The 19,078-nt window shown below is 42.3% G+C and overlaps 2 protein-coding genes across 3 annotated transcripts; both read left to right on the forward strand.

Moving 5' to 3' along the window:
• The first annotated feature begins 2,098 nt into the window (after positions 1–2,098).
• On the forward strand, positions 2,099–6,436 carry rpain (RPA interacting protein). Of its 2 annotated transcripts, none has more exons than XM_005942988.2 (7): positions 2,099–2,288; positions 2,388–2,579; positions 2,822–2,894; positions 2,974–3,085; positions 3,351–3,414; positions 6,052–6,192; positions 6,305–6,436. In XM_005942988.2, the coding sequence occupies exons 1-7, from the start codon at positions 2,217–2,219 to the stop codon at positions 6,332–6,334; spliced, it is 684 nt and encodes a 227-aa protein (XP_005943050.1). In that variant the 5' UTR covers positions 2,099–2,216; the 3' UTR covers positions 6,335–6,436. The 2 variants fall into 2 exon arrangements, with proteins under 2 accessions (XP_005943050.1, XP_005943051.1); XM_005942989.2 differs by having other exon boundaries at positions 6,055–6,192.
• Positions 6,437–7,513: 1,077 nt separating this feature from the next.
• Positions 7,514–19,051, forward strand: LOC102298814 (26S proteasome non-ATPase regulatory subunit 11A). Its single transcript, XM_005942991.2, has 13 exons — positions 7,514–7,664; positions 8,376–8,477; positions 10,519–10,715; positions 11,283–11,340; positions 11,548–11,742; positions 11,832–11,976; positions 12,093–12,153; positions 13,085–13,147; positions 13,293–13,418; positions 13,540–13,575; positions 13,695–13,746; positions 15,719–15,862; positions 17,796–19,051. The coding sequence occupies exons 1-12, from the start codon at positions 7,574–7,576 to the stop codon at positions 15,859–15,861; spliced, it is 1,269 nt and encodes a 422-aa protein (XP_005943053.1). The 5' UTR covers positions 7,514–7,573; the 3' UTR covers position 15,862; positions 17,796–19,051.
• Positions 19,052–19,078: the final 27 nt, after the last annotated feature.

Consider the following 19,078-nt stretch of genomic DNA (forward strand, 5'->3'; position numbering starts at 1 on the left):
TAAGAATGGCTAAATCTGAGACTAATAAATATATGTACAATATATAATAGTATATGCATTACTGTATAACAGATCAGGAAAGCTTTTAAAAATTTTAACATTTGATTGTTTTGCTTTGTTGAATTAGAAATATTATATTTAACTTATTATTGTTATTATTATTTATTATTTCAGGTGTAATTCATTAATTTTGTTTGTGGTATAGTATCTTAAAGGGTCAAAGCACCCCTCCAATAAAACCTCTGAAATATCGTCAGTTTCTTACTACAGTAAAAACATTTCTTTATATTCGTTTTTTGGTGTTTTCTCTCATAACATCGATTCCATAAATGGTGGTTTGGACACAGTTTAGAAATCTTTAAAGCAAGGGTGTCAAACATAAGCCCTGGGTGCCATAATTGGCCCGGCAAAAGCTCCATTCTGGCCCTGCTGCATTGGAAAACACGAAGGAGGAAAAATTACATTTTTGGACTTTTAACTGTTTAAGTTTTACAGCTTTATTTATTTTACTAATGTTACACCAAAGTAATCAGGAAATAGATTTAAAAAAATACACGTAAGAGGAAAGTTCCTGTTTTTTCACTTTTTCACAGTGACTTAAACCCCCCCCCCCAACTTTCAATTTTACAATTTTAGAGGCAAGTCACTGAGCTACACCTTCCAGAAGTTTTTCTAAAATTTGACACGTTTATTTCCCTACAGTTTCTTTATCATGTAGAAACATTGAGATGCTCTGTAGAAATTATACTTCTTATTATTTTAATGTATCTCAGGGCTTAAATATGCAATTAAACCTGTTTATGCTGACAGAAGATTAAAGTGGGATTTGCGTGGTCCATGAAGTAAAATGAGTTTGACTTTCATAAATTTTAATACACTCGTGTCTAATCTATAGATATAATAGATATAGATATAGATATAATTTTATTTCGAACATGCAAATATAATTGAAATAACAACAGAAAAAAACAAAAAACAAAAAACAAAACTTAAAAATCATCAAGTTTTCATGAATATATCTTTGTCTACAGAATGCGTATGCTCGAAAAGGAGTAGATGAAGTTTACACTTTTCTTGTTCCTACCCCCTTATTTCAAATTTCATTGCTTACAAATCCATATCCAGGATTCAACATTATTTGATCATATATGGTCAACTATGTACAAGTCAAACACATTGAACATACACAAATAAAAACCATTTTCAGCACGTAAACCAGAACAACAACAAACTACATTTTTACATAAACGAATCACCCTGTCTATAACACCCGCTTAATCTCTGAGCTTGTTTTATATCTATGTGACAAACACCTTAATGAACACTTAAGGTTGGGTTACTCAGGCCTTGATCTATATAAAACAAAAAAAATGAGGACACAATGAGACAACTCAGTCCCTGAGAGGACGATTTCCTATATTCATGCAATTTATTATTTTTGAACAATCGTGTGAATTTTTGTATTGATGTACTTGTCTTGATTTCATACAGGTGTTCCACACACTAACTCCTCTGACTGTGACGCTCTGATATTTTACATCTGTCCTTACTACTGGCCTGCTGAACATAAGGATTCCTCTCAGGTCATGAGTATTTGGTCTTATTTGGAACAAGTTCTGAATGTTGTGGGGCAAAGATTTATTTGCTGCTTTATACATTGTTTGCGCAGTTCTGAGGTCAACCAAATCTTTAAATTTGAGAATATTTAATTTGATAAAAAGTGGATTTGATGGTTCCCTTGAAGTAGCTTTATTTATTATCCTTATTGCTCTTTTTTGCAGAATATATATTGGATAAGTGTGTGTCTTATACGTGTTTCCCCACACTTCCACACAGTATGTCATGTACGGCAGTATAATAGAACAATAGAGAGTATATAATGATGTTTGATTTATGAGATCCTTGACCTTATAGAGACTTCGATATTTTGCCTCTGATATGAGTAATGTGGGGAATCCAATTATTCATTACCCATATTATTTCAATTCTTTAAAGCTGACAGGACTTTTATTTTATTTATTTTATTATTTACTTATCTATTGTTTTAGTATTTTTCAGTCAAAAACGACATAACCCGTCATGCAATCCGGGCCAGTACACGTCAACTTCCGGGTGGCGGGGCGTAAAGCCGGAATGTTTTGATTTTGAAGTCTTCTCCACCTTTAGCCGGTTGTTTCAAAGAGCAATTGTAAACAGACACTCTCCACAGACGGTTGATGGACGCTCTGCACAGGCACCGCTCACTTTATAAAGGAACGACTCCGCCATGGAAAGAAACATATCGCAAGGTATTGCAAGGTGTCGGAGAGCTAGTTAGCTAGCGTGTTGCTAACTTTTTCAGGCTATGACTCTAACGCTGCAGTGCGTTATTTTCTTGTGCTTTTAAGCGCTGTGTAGACAGGCTAAAAAACAGTCGGGCCAGGCTGCTGGAGAAATACCGGCAAATGGGGGAGAGCCAACAGTGTAGCAGCTCCGGGGCCTCCATCATCGTCCAGGAGGTGATGGAGGAGGAGTGGAGCGCGCTGCAGTCCGAGGACCAGAGACTGCCCTCACTGTGGGGACCTGCGGGCATGGCAGAGGTCTGTCTCTCCCAGCATATCCTCATTTCTTATTAGGAATGTCTTCTGTGTTTGGATTTCGTTTGTCTCTCATTATTTGGTCATTTTTAGCTGTTAATTTAGATAAAAATCTTTATAATGTGAAAACTGCTTTGGCGTTCACACTGTGCTGCATGTAAAGGCTTGATTACAATCACTGAGAGCAGATGAGAGCTTAGTTGGTGTAATCTGAAGGAGAACTGGTCTGACACTTTTCCTTACAGATGTTGGGTGTAATGAGGGAGTACGATGAACTGGCGGTGCTTGAGGAAATCCAGCAGGAGCTCATGTCTGAAGGTAACACAGGTATTTTCAGTGGAGATCCAGCCTGTGTGATCCTGCTGATTCTGAGCCTCTGTGTTTCTCTGTGCTGCAGAGATGTCCATTATTGAAGAGTACGAGAAGAACCAGCTGTTTGAGCAGCAGTACATATCATCTGTCGTGGAAGGAATGGATGAGATGCGTATTATTTGCCCCATATGTCACACGTGAGTTTGGAAATCAATCGCTTTAAACACGTGACAGCAACAATTGGTTGTTTCTCATTTCGCGATTTCTAACTGGGATTTAAAGCGGTCGACTTGCCTTAAAATGTTTTCTGTCAGAGCGGTCGCACGCACACTTTCTTCTTTGTCACAAATAGAATCTGAAGGCCATTTCACACCGAGTGTGTCATGAAACACTGACATGAAATTCAGAATTTTTGGCATGCGATCCTGTCAGTCAACCTGAGCTTGCTTCTTAATCTTACAGGAACAACTTGAACATCAACAGCTTCTTTATCTCCTGCCCCTGTGGAGTTTATATCAACACTAAGGTTTGTCTGCTGAACTCTAATCTATTAAAAAAAACTCATTATGAAGGCTTCACTAACTTTAGAAATCATAGCTGGTTGGCACTCTGTTATTGTCCATGATAGCCTTATTTCTGTCAGTTTGTATCGTAAATTCAGTCTTTGTTCTCCTCCTTAATAATTTGACACAGTTTCGTAGGCCTGTGTGTTCTTCCCCTATCTCAGCAGCCGTCTGTCCCGAGTTTAGATTTAGGCTAAAATGCCCCAAAAGTGACAACCTGCTCCTCTCTGTGTGTACGGGCACACAGAGCTGTGTCAGCTCGATTGCCTTAGTGAGGAGATTCCTTCACAGTGTATTCCCTAGCCTGTTCATCCTAACCACAACAATTATGGTTGCATGAAAAAGAACAGGCCATTATAAAAACTAAGCTTTTAAAATGATCTAAATACAGTGGGGCAAAAAAGTATTTAGTCAGCCACCGATTGTGCAAGTTCCCCCACTTAAAATGATGACAGAGGTCAGTAATTTGCACCAGAGGTACACTTCAACTGTGAGAGACAGAATGTGAAAAAAAATCCATGAATCCACATGGTAGGATTTGTAAAGAATTTATTCGTAAATTAGGGTGGAAAATAAGTATTTGGTCACCTCAAACAAGGAAAATCTCTGGCTCTCACAGACCTGTAACGTCTTCTGTAAGAAGCTTTTCTGTCCCCCACTCGTTACCTGTATGAATGGCACCTGTTTGAACTCATCATCTGTATAAAAGACACCTGTCCACAGCCTCAAACAGTCAGACTCCAAACTCCGCCATGGCCAAGACCAAAGAGCTTTCGAAGGACACCAGGAAAAGTATTGTAGACCTGCACCAGACTGGGAAGAGTGAATCTACAATAGGCAAGCAGCTTGGTGTGAAAAAATCAACTGTGGGAGCAATCATCAGAAAATGGAAGACATACAAGACCACTGATAATCTCCCTCGATCTGGGGCTCCACGCAAGATCTCATCCCGTGGGGTCAAAATGATCATGAGAACGGTGAGCAAAGATCCCAGAACCACACGGGGGGACCTGGTGAATGACCTGCAGAGAGCTGGGACCAAAGTAACAAAGGTCACCATCAGTAACACACTACAACGGCAGGGAATCAAATCCCGCAGTGCCAGACGTGTTCCGCTGCTGAAGCCAGTGCATGTCCAGGCCCGTCTGAAGTTTGCCAGAGAGCACATGGATGATACAGCAGAGGATTGGGAGAATGTCATGTGGTCAGATGAAACCAAAGTAGAACTTTTTGGTATAAACTCAACTCGTCGTGTTTGGAGGAAGAAGAATACTGAGTTGCATCCCAAGAACACCATACCTACTGTGAAGCATGGGGGTGGAAACATCATGCTATGGGGCTGTTTTTCTGCCAAGGGGACAGGACGACTGATCCGTGTTAAGGACAGAATGAATGGGGCCATGTATCGTGAGATTTTGAGCCAAAACCTCCTTCCATCAGTGAGAACTTTGAAGATGAAACGAGGCTGGGTCTTCCAACATGACAATGATCCAAAACACACCGCCCGGGCAACAAAGGAGTGGCTCCGTAAGAAGCATTTGAAAGTCCTGGAGTGGCCTAGCCAGTCTCCAGACCTCAACCCCATAGAAAATCTGTGGCGGGAGTTGAAAGTCCGTGTTGCTCGGCGACAGCCCCAAAACATCACTGCTCTCGAGAAGATCTGCATGGAGGAATGGGCCAAAATACCAGCTACTGTGTGTGCAAACCTGGTAAAGACCTATAGTAAACGTTTGACCTCTGTTATTGCCAACAAAGGTTATGTTACAAAGTATTGAGTTGTATTTTTGTTATTGACCAAATACTTATTTTCCACCCTGATTTACGAATAAATTCTTTACAAATCCTACCATGTGGATTCATGGATTTTTTTTTTCACATTCTGTCTCTCACAGTTGAAGTGTACCTCTGGTGCAAATTACTGACCTCTGTCATCATTTTAGGTGGGGGAACTTGCACAATCGGTGGCTGACTAAATACTTTTTTGCCCCACTGTACAACTACAGAACCTTGCAAAAGCACCTTTAGCTGCAATAACCTGAAGCCATCATTTCCTGTATTACCACCAGAATTTTGCTCTTAAGTTTCTACCACAACATCTCAGTATTTTTTCTTCTTCTGAGCCCTTCTGTTGTTGTTGCTGTTCTTGGATCATTGTCCTGTTGCATGATCTAGTTTCAGCCCAGCTGTAGCTGTTGGACTGATGTCCTCACATTTGACTCTTCGGGATACAGATGTGTGACTCTGTTACTGCAAGGCGCCCAAATCATGACCCCTCCTCCACTGTGCTTCACAGCTGTTATGGCCAAACATCTCCACTTGTAATATTAAAAGGAATTTGTTCTTTTGGTTTTCCTTGTAGTTCCTTCATATGCAGCCTTCCAGACCTAAGCTGAGCTACTGTGTTCTTTTTAGAGACTTGGCAAACCTGCTGAGGACCAGATGTTTTATTTGAAAACTTTCTTATTAGAATGGCTTTACGGACTGTCTTGATTTGAATAAAATAAAAATAGTGTACGTGGCTAAAATATGCTGAAAGCCTGTGAAGATAAAGGAAGAGGAGAGAAAGTGGAAACATGATGAAATGTCTGCATTGTCCTTAGAAGCAGAGCATCACTCCTGATGTCCTGCAGCATCTTCTGGAGTCCAGGGTGTCGGAGCACATGGAAGACTGTCTCCACAACCCGGTGTTCTCTGTAGCTCCTAACATAGAAGGCTCTCCCAACCTCATGATAAGCTGCAAGGTATGGTGCCCGTTCATCCACACAGCTCGCACGTCAAGTGTCATTAACATCTCAGAGTTTGAGGTGCTGTCGGTCTAAAACATCCAGATGTTCTCGTTTACTCTCACTTTAGGTTTGTGACTACCTATCCATCGTCCTGTGAACGCAGACGGCTGTCATGAGTGACTCCACTCGTGAGATTTGATTTTGAGTTTTTTGTGCTCTTTGTATATTTTATTAAATAAAGGCAATTTTGTATATTAAACGGATGATGACGTTTCTTTTCTTTACTTTTTTAGCTCGGTAGAGTCGAGCTCTGATTTTCTCACTTTATCTCAGTCATGATGAAAAAAAAAATCAAGAATAAAACAAAAAATATACACAATATATACAATTTAGACAGTTTAACATTATTACGCTTGTCTGAGTTTACACAGCATATCATAAATGGCAAAGCTGTCACTGCTAAACTTCACCAAAAACTAGGAGCAAAACAGAAACAGTGTTGGTTTTCTAAACAATAATCGTGCTTGAGTTTTAAATATTTTTTTTCTTTCATGCTTGTAGAACAAAATGACTGGTTTTAAATCAGAAGTTAGTCAAACTGGTCTCTGCATATACAGCTACCACTGGAAAAACCCAGAAACGATTCTAATGGTCAAATCACGTCTTTATTGATATACTCAGATGGCAAAACTCACCGTTAAGGGTAAAGTGGAAGCAGTTAAATGTTGTCTTTATGGGGAAAAAGTTAATATTTGCACCTTTACTGTATGTAAAGGATGTAGCTACATTCTGCTAACTCCCTGGTTTGCAAAGTCCCTTTGTAAAACCTGAGTGGTGTAGTTTTTTGTGTAAATGAGTGCACTGCACAGTACCATCATTTAGAACATATAAACCATGCTGTGTTCAGTATGAGTTAAAACTGAAAATTGAGCCCATCAGCAAAGTGTTTATTGAGGACACTACTGTAACACGTGATGTGTTTTTTGCACAAGAGAAAGGGGTTTAAAGCCCCGTCGCATTGGTTTGAAAACTGGAATATGTGTCCATCTTTAACATACAGTCTTTCCCTTGCTGCGTAAAAACCCATTCCTCAGCATTTTTAAAAAAACTTGTCACAGAAATGGCCTCGTTGAGGCTCTGCAGCCCCAGTCATTAACGCTCTGCATTAATGACTGGAGGAAACATGTATGTTAAAAATTGTTAAAACATAATTAACAAATGAGACAGTTAATGCTGTGCATTGCTGTTAGAGCTTAATATGCCGTGAAACTTTTCCAAGCGCCGTTTCCCAGCGTAGTACTGGGCGCGACCTGTAGAGGGAGACATTGTTCCAACCCTGTGAACGACCTGACCGGAAAACCACCAGCAAAGTGGAGCGGAGGCAGGCAGAGGAAAGATGGCAGCCGCGGCAGTGGCTGAGTTTCAGAGAGCACAGTCTCTTCTTGGAACAGACCGGAATGCCTCTATTGATATCTTACATTCAATAGGTAAATATATTCCGCAAAACGTGGCGCTAGAGAGAAAGTTATTTCACGAGTAGACACAGAGCCTTTTACTTTGCTCCATCAGTCCTGGAGTAGCTCAGTTAGCCAGGCTTGCTCTTTGCTCGCTAGGTAGCGGCTAAGCTAACGCGAGCTAGCTAGCTCAGTGCTGCCCGTGTCTTTTTGCCGACTGCTTTGCACAGTGAGTCAGCAGCAGCGGGCTAGCCGGCTAGCAATATACCGGCTAGCTTATTAGACAAGCTAATGTTAGCTACCCCGCTCATTCATTTGACAGTGACTTGGGTGACAGCTGGCTAGTTAATGTTAGCTAGCAGCCAGCGTTGTTAGCAGCTATCCCTTGTCTAGTCAGATGACAGGCCGACAAAGAAACTTAAGTGAAAATGAGTTTGTTGCCTAATATCACCGTCTTAATCATAACGCATGTCAGTGCGGGGTTGTGATTCTTTCTGTCGTTTGTAAAGGCTTAGCGGTTTAGTCGCCAATGCCGTTTATTGTTTCACTGTGACAGCTCCGGTATTTCGCAGCTTCTGGAGCCTCTTGGCTGCTCGCCACCCACCTCATTCCGCTCATGATAGCTATATCTTGTAGCGTTAAGAGACGGAAGTGGTAATGGGACATCTGCATTTTCACTGTTTGTATATCGCGGTGATTCACGTTAACACGGATCAGATGACATCATCATTATGTGTGTTGTAGTGAAGCGGGACATCCAGGACAGCGATGAGGAGGCGGTGCGTGTCAAAGAACAGAGCATCCTGGAGCTGGGGGGGCTGCTGGCGAAGACGGGACAGGCCGCAGGTAAACACAACGCAGTGTCCTTATTTTTAACACACTGTTTATGATTTGTTTACATACGTTGTGAATGTTGAGCAGCTAGACCAATAGGAAACCAACTTTAACCAACTCTTGTTTGGGCGTCTTGATGAAACCTTTGAGCAAACTCCTGAAAAACCTGAGTCACATGAAATGTTAGGGCTATGGCCCCTGCTAGATCAAGTACGATTGTTGTGTGTCCTAGGAGTTTGTTCTGGTCTAGGGTTTTGGTTGAATCATCAGGTTTGCTAAGAAAGGTTCATAAGTGAGTGAATGAAGTGAACCAGAAGTTAGGAAAGGTGTTTCATTGCTTCCTTCATTACCCCCTTTAGTTATGGATTCACTGGACCACTGAAAGGCAAAGAGACTGGATGAAAAATTATATTTTTCCCCTCTCAGTGTGAGCAGGACTGGAATGACCAACATGTTTACAGGCTTCCCGGCTGACATGGGCAGATGCCAGATCTCTGGACATAATGGTGTCACACAGTTCACAGCTAGGTTTAATAAAACTCGCTGTTCAAGGAAGCAAATAGGCAACACTACTGATGCTTGATTTAGGCTTCTGCGGGAAACAATTGGGTTCGAATTTTAATCTAAGCTGTGATGTAGATCTGATGCAGAAGTATAATATATAAGTGACGAAGACGATCATGTCAATGAGTTCTGTCACTTCCTAGTATACTGACAGGCCTGTGTCTTGAACACCCACAGCTGAATTCTGAACCTTAGTGAAATCAGCTTGCTATGAAATTGTTTGGTATTGTATTAAATATGATGGTGGTGGGCTCTGTAGTGTAAATGTTTACATTCATCTAACACATGACAGGTCCTGGGTTCGAGACCAGGAGGAGTTATAAATACCTGCGAGGGTTGTGTCAGGAAGTGGGAAGAAAATCACGTCAAGGATGTAGATCCACCTGCTGTGGACGCAGCAACTGAAAGAAACTTCATTTGAAACGATAAAAGTGAAAATTTTGCCATGTTTTAGGGTGATCATTAATTAACTGACTGCTGAGATAATGAAAGCCTTTATAAGAAAAAAGTTCATGTAGCTAATGGTAGCAGAAAAGAGATTACGTGAGCAGCATTTCTTAATACAGCTGTTTGATTTGACTGCTAATGAAGTGGTATGTTTGAGTTTCCTTGTTTGTGTAACCAGAATAAAACACTGACTGTGATAATATGGGCATTGAAACTGTGCTTTTTGTAGTTCGACATTGGGACAAAGTAGTTTGAACACTTCAGACCCACAACATCAAAATTCACTGTCCCCTGTGAGGCTTTCTTTGCCTAAAGCCTTTAAGGAGAACCTAAAATCTCCTTCACATCTGTCATTAACTCCACGACCTTTTTTACAATGAGGTCAACATAAGGTGACTGATTTTTGCCATGAAATCTGCCATGACTGATCCAGGGAAGAACATATGGAAGAGGCAAATGAAAGGAAACGTGCCAGGAGCTAGTAGAGAAGTGAGCCAGTAGAGGTGGGCTGCAGAGGCTTTGCAGGGTGCTCACTCTGCAAAGTCCTAAACCAACTGGGCCTAACAGGAGTGGCTAGGAAGAGCGCCTTCTGGTCTGTATGTGAAGCCACAGAGAAGGCCACAAGGTGGCTGTGGATAAAGAGGACTGATCCATGGGTGGCTGCTGCTGGGATGCAGGCTGGGGTCTGATCAACCTTTGCTGGGTCGCCTGGGTGTAGGTGTCCGATGTTGAATGACCTGAAAGACCTGAATGCTGACAACTGCTGAGGACTTTAAAGGATCGAGTTTGTGTTTTTATTGGCAGCAGTGAATGACACAGGCCATTCTTTTAAGTTGTCGGTTGAGTCCAAAGACAGAAAACATTGAGGTTTGTGACTTACAGATGAATCATAAGACATGTGGCTTTATTGAAATCTAAAAGTAACAGACTTAGCTTTTTCCTCCATTACTGAGAAAACAGTTTGAAGTTGCCTTTTTCTGAAATTGCAGTTTGTTTTTATTTGCCCAGATAAATATTTTTTTTCTATTTATCCTCTTCTCAGAGCTCGGGGGGCTGCTAAAATATGTCCGGCCCTTCCTCAACTCCATCTCCAAGGCCAAGGCAGCCCGGCTGGTCCGCTCCCTGCTGGACCTGTTCCTGGACATGGAGGCTGCCACGGGTCAGGAGGTAGAGCTCTGCCTTGAATGCATAGAGTGGGCCAAGGCTGAGAAGAGGACCTTCCTCAGACAGGCGCTAGAGGTGAGATGTGCTGCCGTTATGCCTCAACTGCACTGATCACTTTGTTCAGTGGCCGGGTCTTTACCTTTCACGTTTATTTGGGCCAGCAGTAACGCTCTGTGAACAGGCGGATGTGTTTAGTTCCCTTTTTTATTATAGTCTAGTCTTTTCTTGTGGGAAAGAAAAAGTGAGAAGGAAAAACTCCCTTTTAACAGGAAGAAGACCAGGATCAGGATTGGAAGACACCCAGAAAGTAATAATAATAACTTAATTTGTACAGCACTTTATTTTTTTACCCATGTGAACCTAATAATAACATATAGTCAAGTCAAGTTTATTTATAAAGCACATTTAAAAACAACCAAGGCTGACCAAAGTGCTGTACAATAAAATACAATAAAGCACAGGTACATAAAATACCTTCTGGAGTAGCAGAGCTACAAACTAAATCTCAATAATCTGGATTGTGAGCAGCAAAGGACCCCAGCTCATCACCCTTTACATATCCCAGGATGTTCTTATCAGCAGAAATTAACAGTTTATCAGGTTTACATTCAGGGGGAGAAATAACCTGTCCTCTCTCCTCAGGCTCGACTCATCTCACTGTACTTCGACACAAAGTGCTACCAGGAGGCTCTGCAGCTTGGTGGGTGAAAATCTCCTCACATTTCAGTTTTTAATTTGCCTGACAAGACAAACCTTGTGTGTACAACTTGCAGAAAACATATTAGTGTTCTATAAAACTATTTTTTAAAATAGTTTTAGTCCTTATTTAAGGACTCCAGGTTTTCCGCCTGTCTGAAGAAGAATCTCACGCTGAGATCTGACTCTACTGCATGTCTTCTTTTTCCAGGCTCCCAGTTGCTGCAGGAGCTCAAGAAGATGGATGATAAGGCCCTGCTAGTGGAGGTTCAGCTGCTGGAGAGTAAGACATACCACGCCCTCAGTAACCTGCCCAAGGCCCGCGCAGCCCTGACGTCTGCTAGGACAACCGCCAACGCCATCTACTGCCCGCCCAAACTACAAGCAGCTTTAGACATGCAGTCAGGTACCCTTCGTAAAAGCAAGAAACAAATCAAAATGCGCGTCTGTGCAGCGTTGCCAGCTTGACATTTGTGTGTGCTCACGTGTTTCCAGGGATCATTCATGCAGCGGAGGAGAAAGACTGGAAGACGGCTTACTCCTACTTCTACGAGGCCTTCGAGGGCTACGACTCCATCGACAGCCCCCGAGCCATCACAGCCCTCAAATACATGCTGCTCTGCAAAATCATGCTCAATGCGTAAGTGCTCTACATCACTGGGGCCTTTAGAGGTTAATGCAGCTACTGGAAATACAAAACTCTGTTTCCAAAGGAGTCGCCATGCTGTGTCTGACATATCTGCTTCTCTGCCTCAGGCCAGAAGATGTCCAGGCCCTCATTAGCGGCAAGCTAGCTCTGCGGTATGCCGGCAGACAGGTATCACTCTTTGTTTCAACTTTTTATTTTACTTAAAAACTTTAAAAATACAATAGACTTTGCCTGGAACTATTATTTCTATCCTAGCCAGATTTCAAAAACGATGTGGAGCTTTGGATTGCTCTGTGCATGGTCCTGTAATCCAGATAAAGATGGACTAAGTGATGGGCTAGCATTGCTTAAGTCTGCTTATGAATTCCTTTCTTTTGGAGCCAGAAGTGACCCAGTTAACTGTGTTTGTGGTTGTAGCACAAACACATACCTACTCATTAGTGCCAAGTAAAGACTGTGTAGAATACTAGAAAGGCACTCACCAAAACTGAAGCACAGACTCTTTGAACAGGCTCTTCCACACAGCACGCCAAATTATTTAGAATGGATCATAGTATTAAAAATGCTCCAAAAGGCCTCAACACAACAAAATGCTGGAGAGGTCCAGTTCAGTGACTCCTTTTAGTGGAGGTGAAGCCAATCAGACAGGTGTCTGCTACAGTGAGCTCACCTGTAGGTCAGAGTGGGAGCACCCCCAACTTTGAGCCTCTTTAAAAACCAGGCTGTAAATAAGCCTGGTATTTGTAGCATCCACATGTTGCTGCTTAATCTCACCCCAGCTGAACACCTGTTGGAGGTTTTGGACCGATGCGTTAGCACAACAGCAAATGAGGGAATGTGTTTTGGAAGCATGATGTTCCATCCCTCCAGTAGAGTTGCAGAGACGTGATCTTCACTTTGCACCATCAGCTGCATAATATGCTGTGTGAGAGTGGGCGGCCGTGGCAACAGTAACCATTTTACCCCAAATGGACGGCTTTCTGCAGGATTTACTGTATATTTGTGAACACTTGGTTGTTTTGTGTCCAGTATCTGTCAGTAAAAGCTGTTCGGTCATGTTGACTCTACTGTTATCCATCCCTCTCTTTCTCTCCCACAGACAGACTCGCTGAAATGTGTGGCACAAGCCAGCAAGAACCGGTCGCTGGCAGACTTTGAAAAGGTGAGTGTATGTAGAGTTTGATGACTTTTTTCTTGACATTGTGGTTAGTAGACTGGTTTGTGTGGGTTACATTTTCAGTTGTAATAATATTTGAACCCCCTCCTGTCATTTGTGATGAAAAATGCCCTCAACTTCCCCTCCCCAGGCACTAACAGAGTACAAAGCAGAGCTGCGGGATGATCCCATCATCAGCACCCACCTGACCAAGCTGTATGATAACCTGCTGGAGCAGAACCTCATCAGGGTCATCGAGCCATTCTCCAGGGTCCAGGTAATCCTCTTCAGTCACTTCTGACAGATATGAACATGGCTCATATAGAATAACAGCTACCTGTGTAGTGCGCTCATTACTGCTTAGTGTTTATAAGCACTCGTATTCTCTTCTCTGACAGATAGCACACATTTCCTCCCTCATCAAACTCTCTAAGGTAAGGTTTTGCTCTTGCTGGTTAGTATTTCATTTTCATTATGCACCAGTTGCCTGCTTTAAGTATTTACAAAAGGTTTATATTGTGATCGCTGCACTCATGCTGTGTCTGTCTTGCAGGGAGACGTGGAGAGGAAATTATCACAAATGATCTTGGATTCGAAGTTTCATGGTACGTGTGAGCGTTTTTTGTCAATGAATACTTGGGTTGTGTACATGATATGGGTGGTGTAATGTCTTAGGAATGAAAGGATGCCACATGGTGTGATGGAAATAAAAACGATCAACCTACACAGGGCTGAATTCAAAGACACACAAGTAATAAATGATGGAGTGGGCTTGTCCATTTTGCCAAAATGTCACAATAGCAGCTCAGAATGGTACTGTAGATGATGGATGGTGTCCAGCAGAATCTCCTCCCAGATCTGGACCAGGGCATCACTGAGCTCCTGGACAGTCTGAGATGTAACCAGAACATAATGTCCCAGAGGTGTTCTGTTGGATTTAAGTCAGGCCAGGATGGAGGCCAGTCAGTGGTATCAATTCCTTTATCTGTCAGGAACTTCCTGCATCCTCTCACCATATAAGGCTGGGCATTTTCGTGCACCAACAATAACCCAGGACCAGCATGGGAGTAGGGTCTTACACTGGGTCCAAGGATTCTATCCTATTGCCTAATAGCAGTCGGGGTGTCTGTAGAACTCTGTGTGTCCCTCCATGGATATGCCTCCCCAGACCATCACTGACCCACCAAACTGGTCATGCTGAACGATGTTACAGACGGGATACGTCTCCATGGCTACTCCAGACCCTTTAACGCCTGTCACAGGTGTTCAGGGTAAACCTGCTCTCACCTGTACAGATTGCTATTGTCAGACCTTCCAATTCTGCTGTTCTACAGCAAATGCAAGTCGGAGTCCAGGGTGTCGGGCAGTGAGCACAGGGAAAACTAGAGGATATCGGGCCCTCAGGTCACCCTGACAAAGTCTGTTTCTGATTGTTTGGTCACACAAATTCACACCTGTGGCTGCTGGAGTTCACTTTGAAGCTCTGGCAGTGCTCATCCTGTTCCTGCTTGCACAAAGGAGCAGGTATTGATCCTGCTGATGTGTTGAGGATCTTCTACGTCCCTGTCCAGCTCTCCCAGAGTAACTGTCTGTGTCCTGCAGCCTCCACAGTCTCATGTTCTTGAGACTGTCCTGGGAGACAAAGCAAACCTTCTGACAATGAGGTGGCTGTAGCTCAGGCGGTAGAGCAGGTCATCTACTGATCGGAAGGTTGGTGGTTCGATTCCTGGCTTCCCCTAGTCTGCATGCCAAATATCCTTGGGCAAGATAGTAACCCCAAATTTCTCTCCGATGCATCCATCGGAGTGTGAATGCTACTTAGAACAATGTGCTTGTGTGAATGGGTGAATGCACAAGTTGTGTAAAGTGCTTTGAGTGCTCAGAAGAGTAGAAAAGCGCTATATAAGAACCAGTCCATTTACCATGTACCATCCTGGAGTAGTTGGACTACCCGTGCAGGGTTCAGGTATCGCCTCATGCTACCAGTGGTGACGGTCACCTTAGCCAAATGCAAAACTAGTGAAAGATGAGAAAGGATAAAATGTCTTCCAGCTGTAAAACCAGTCCTGTTTTGAACGTTGTCTCATTGTTGCTGTTAATCAGCTGAAACTCTGCTACTTCACATCAATGTCCCACAAGTTTAACTGACTTGATGCTACAAGTGTTCTTTGATTCTTGAGCGAGGTATATAAAGTGGATATCTGATACACTAAGTTTTCTTTGCTTAAGCGAAGTCCTTGGGACAATATTTTAAGCTACAGGTAGAGTAGCTCAATAACCGTTGACCTTTGCATATGTTTGCATATATATAACAACTAAAGCAGTTTTACGAAAGTTTAACAAGAAGCAAATATTCCGATCAGCTGACGGCTGTCTATTTATGTTCAAACATTAATTGTCCCTGATCAGAGGTCTTTTTTAAAAATAGAATTTAATTGTGCAGTATGGTTTATAATGTTCACTCACAGTCCCAGTCCTGATGCAGGTCTTCTATACATCACTGTGTACGAGTGTTTTCCTCTTTAAATAATGATGTTTTGTGGCTCTTTCCTGCTTTCACTCCTTCCTACTCCACAGGTATTTTGGACCAAGGTGAAGGCGTCCTGATTGTGTTTGATGAGCCGGTGGTGGATAAGACGTACGAGGCGGCACTAGAGACCATTCAGAACATGAGCAAAGTGGTGGACTCTCTCTACAACAAAGCCAAGAAGCTTACATAAGGTGAGTCTGATTGAGATCATTCACATGCACTGTAGAAAGATGCTTTTACTTCATTCCAGCAGTCTTGAGCAGTGATGAAGTAACTACACAATAAAGTGAGTTACTCTCCAAAGTATGAATTTTATTTTAATTTCTAAATATTTTGAATCCATGAATCAGTAAAATGTGTGTCTGGCTCTGCAGATTTAAAGGAGGCCAAGACCAATCCTGTAAAAATGAAACCTCAGAGCTTATTCGTGGTGACTCTGACCTGTTTACTGTAAGGTATAGAAAACCTCCGTCAGCCTGTTTGTTACTGAATTAAAGATCAGAACCAGGGGTTCAGTTAGATGCTGCTGCCGTCTCTTTCTGTCACATAACTCGTGTTCACCTGCCAACTGTGAGTCTGGGTGTGGTGTTTGCCTTCAGCATGATCATTATTGACTCACAGCGAGTTGAAGGTCCTGTAGTTAGCGGTTTAGTGTGAGTGTTTACTGCTTCACCTCCATCTCATCGCTGTAAACTGAGCCTCTTTGGAGTTTTGGACTGATGGACGACGAGATGAGATTTAAAGGTTTTAAAATGTGTTTTGACAGGTAAGATTGGGAATCGTTTGAGTGAATAGTTCTCCAGGATTTAATGATTTCATCAATTATTCTGGTAGCTGATGAAAATTGATTGAATAATTAATTAATGTTTTGCGGGTTTTTCAGTCAATACAGACTGATATGCGACGCAGCAGGAGAAAACACGGCTAAAGTCAAATATTTTTTGATGATTTCCTTTTTTTATGTTTCCTAAAATTACAAAAACTTGAAAATGAACAAAAAACCAGGTTTCATTTATGCCTTTCAAAACACTTTGTACACGACGATGTCAAAATAGTCCATTCTTTGAGTTATTGTAGTTTAGTAATAATACAAACACGTAAATACACACTTATAGAACGATTGTAAATTTTTAAACTTGTCATTAAAAACTGCTGAAAAAGCAAAAGTCACCAGTGTCACTAACTGCAGATTTATGCTTCAGCAGAAAATCTATACCTCAAGCACCTTGAGACTACTGTTGTTGTGATTTGGTGCTATATAAATAAAGTTTTGCCTCATTGTGAAAACACACAGCGATGCAGACTACAACTATTGTTGTGTTGATTCCTCGTGTGTATTACCGGCTACTTTTTCACTGCAGTTTTTTAATTTATCACAGAGAGAATAAAAATCACTGTCTCAGTATGAAGAATAATGATCCTTGCACTCATAAAGAATAACAAATGTCAGCAAATTCCTGGAGGGAGATATATGAAGAAGGTACACGGTGGTGTGGCTGCGCTGAGCCAGGGTTTCCTCCTCATGGCGTACAGGTTGCTGAACAAGGACCTGGGTTACAAACATGCTTTGTTTATTTGCAGTTTATTCATCAGAAGCTGTTCAAATGATATTTTTCAGACATATTTTTGAGAGATTTTTTGCACACAATGAAGTTAAGATTACAAAATATTTGACGGTCTGCTTGTTCTTGATTGTGTTTTTTTGTGTGTGTGTTTGTGCAGCTAGGATTCTGGTTCTGTATCTTTAGCTGAGTTTTTGTGTACTGGGTCACGTGTGTGACAGGTTGAGCACAACTCCTGCTGTAACAGGTCCAGAGGTTTTATAAATGACTTTATCATTGGCACAATAGTATGTAGGTGACAGGTTAAAAAGCATGTGTCCGTCCTCAATCCTTGTAGGTAGCTGTCTGATCCCTCCATCACCCGACGTGCCCAATCCAATGTTCAAACAAACGTAGCACAGAAAAAAGAAGAGCGTTTTCTGTCTGCTCTGTAAATCAGAAGCAGCTACCCTGGTCCCGAGTGTGGTGTGTCCTGCTGCCTGTAAGGCAAACATAAACTAACCTCATCCTCGTGTCTGTTGATCATTTTTTCTGTCTTGTTTGTCTTTATGGTTCTCCTCAGAGTGACACCATCTGTCCTCCTGTCTGGAGTGACGTGGGCCAGTCTGACCTTTGTCGATTGCTTCACTTCAACCCGGGAGGGACGAGGGGAGAAGGATGAGGAGATCACAAAACACTCAACAACCCAGCAAGCAAAACAACCAGCTGCCCCACTGAAGATGACCCAACAGAACAGCAAACTGACAGGGTGGACTGCCCGCTCCTCCTGGTCCTCCCTCAGCCCTCTGCCCTCCCGCCCCTCCTGTCACTGTCTCTTCCTTCCAATCTAATTGGGGTTGATCAGACACAAAGTGCTCCTCCCTATGGACAAATCCAGGCACTGCGCCTTTCTTCTTTTCTCCCACCACTGATTTTTACTGTATGTAAAATTGGATGAGCCTCTTTTCCTTTTCCCTTTTGTTTAGTTTTTATTTTGGTTCCTGTTTCTCTCTGCGCTGGCCATCAGGGAATCTTGTAAAATACCAGTAAAGAATACATATACAGCACTTATACATAAATGTATTATAAACAGACACACACACACACACAAATGTTTGATCTGTTCTCAGAGTGTAAAAAAGGGTGAAGGTGGGTTGGTTGGTTGGTAGATCTGAATTCTACCTGCTCCGTTTAATTTGCCAGCCAACCCTGAAACCGAACATCTGAATTTTATCTGTTGTTGTGAAAAATGGACCCCGTGTTGTCCACAGGACATCAAACAGCCGTTCTTTCCTTACCACAACTTTTGCCACCCTCTCCCTTTAACGTTTTCACCCTAAGTGTGCTCATTCGCTCGCTCACAAGGCATTCTGGGATTTGTGGACCATACAGGGAATTGCTCTTCTGTCCACTTGGGACCATGCCACAGGAAAAGGGGAGAACAGTCATCACACCATGCTGGGGTCTCCAATACCCCCTCCTCTCTCCTCCCCTCTGCACTCCCACCTCCTGTTTGTATATAACATTGCCAAGCGCCTCTGTTCATCCCAGGCCTGATGATGTATTCACACTGTTCCCCTTTTTTTATAATCCATAAGAACAGAGTATACCTTGCCACTGAGAGCTCGGTCAGTCACATGAAGAGCTTTTGAGGCTTAAGATATGACTTGATGGTGAACTCTGTGTTCTGAGATATGATGAGTCGGTTGTGCAGAAAAGGGCAGGCTTTGCTGAAGAAAATAAAGCTGTACATTTCTGGGAACTTAATTTTGCAAGGACTCAAAGGTTTACCATATATGACATAGAGAAAGAAAAATGCTAATAAAAAAGTCAAACCTGCAAGCAGTGTGCTTTTACAACACTGGG

This window comes from Haplochromis burtoni, unplaced genomic scaffold, assembly GCF_018398535.1.
Source record: "Haplochromis burtoni strain Fernald_Lab_line unplaced genomic scaffold, NCSU_Asbu1 Contig_349, whole genome shotgun sequence".
NCBI lineage: Eukaryota > Metazoa > Chordata > Actinopteri > Cichliformes > Cichlidae > Haplochromis > Haplochromis burtoni.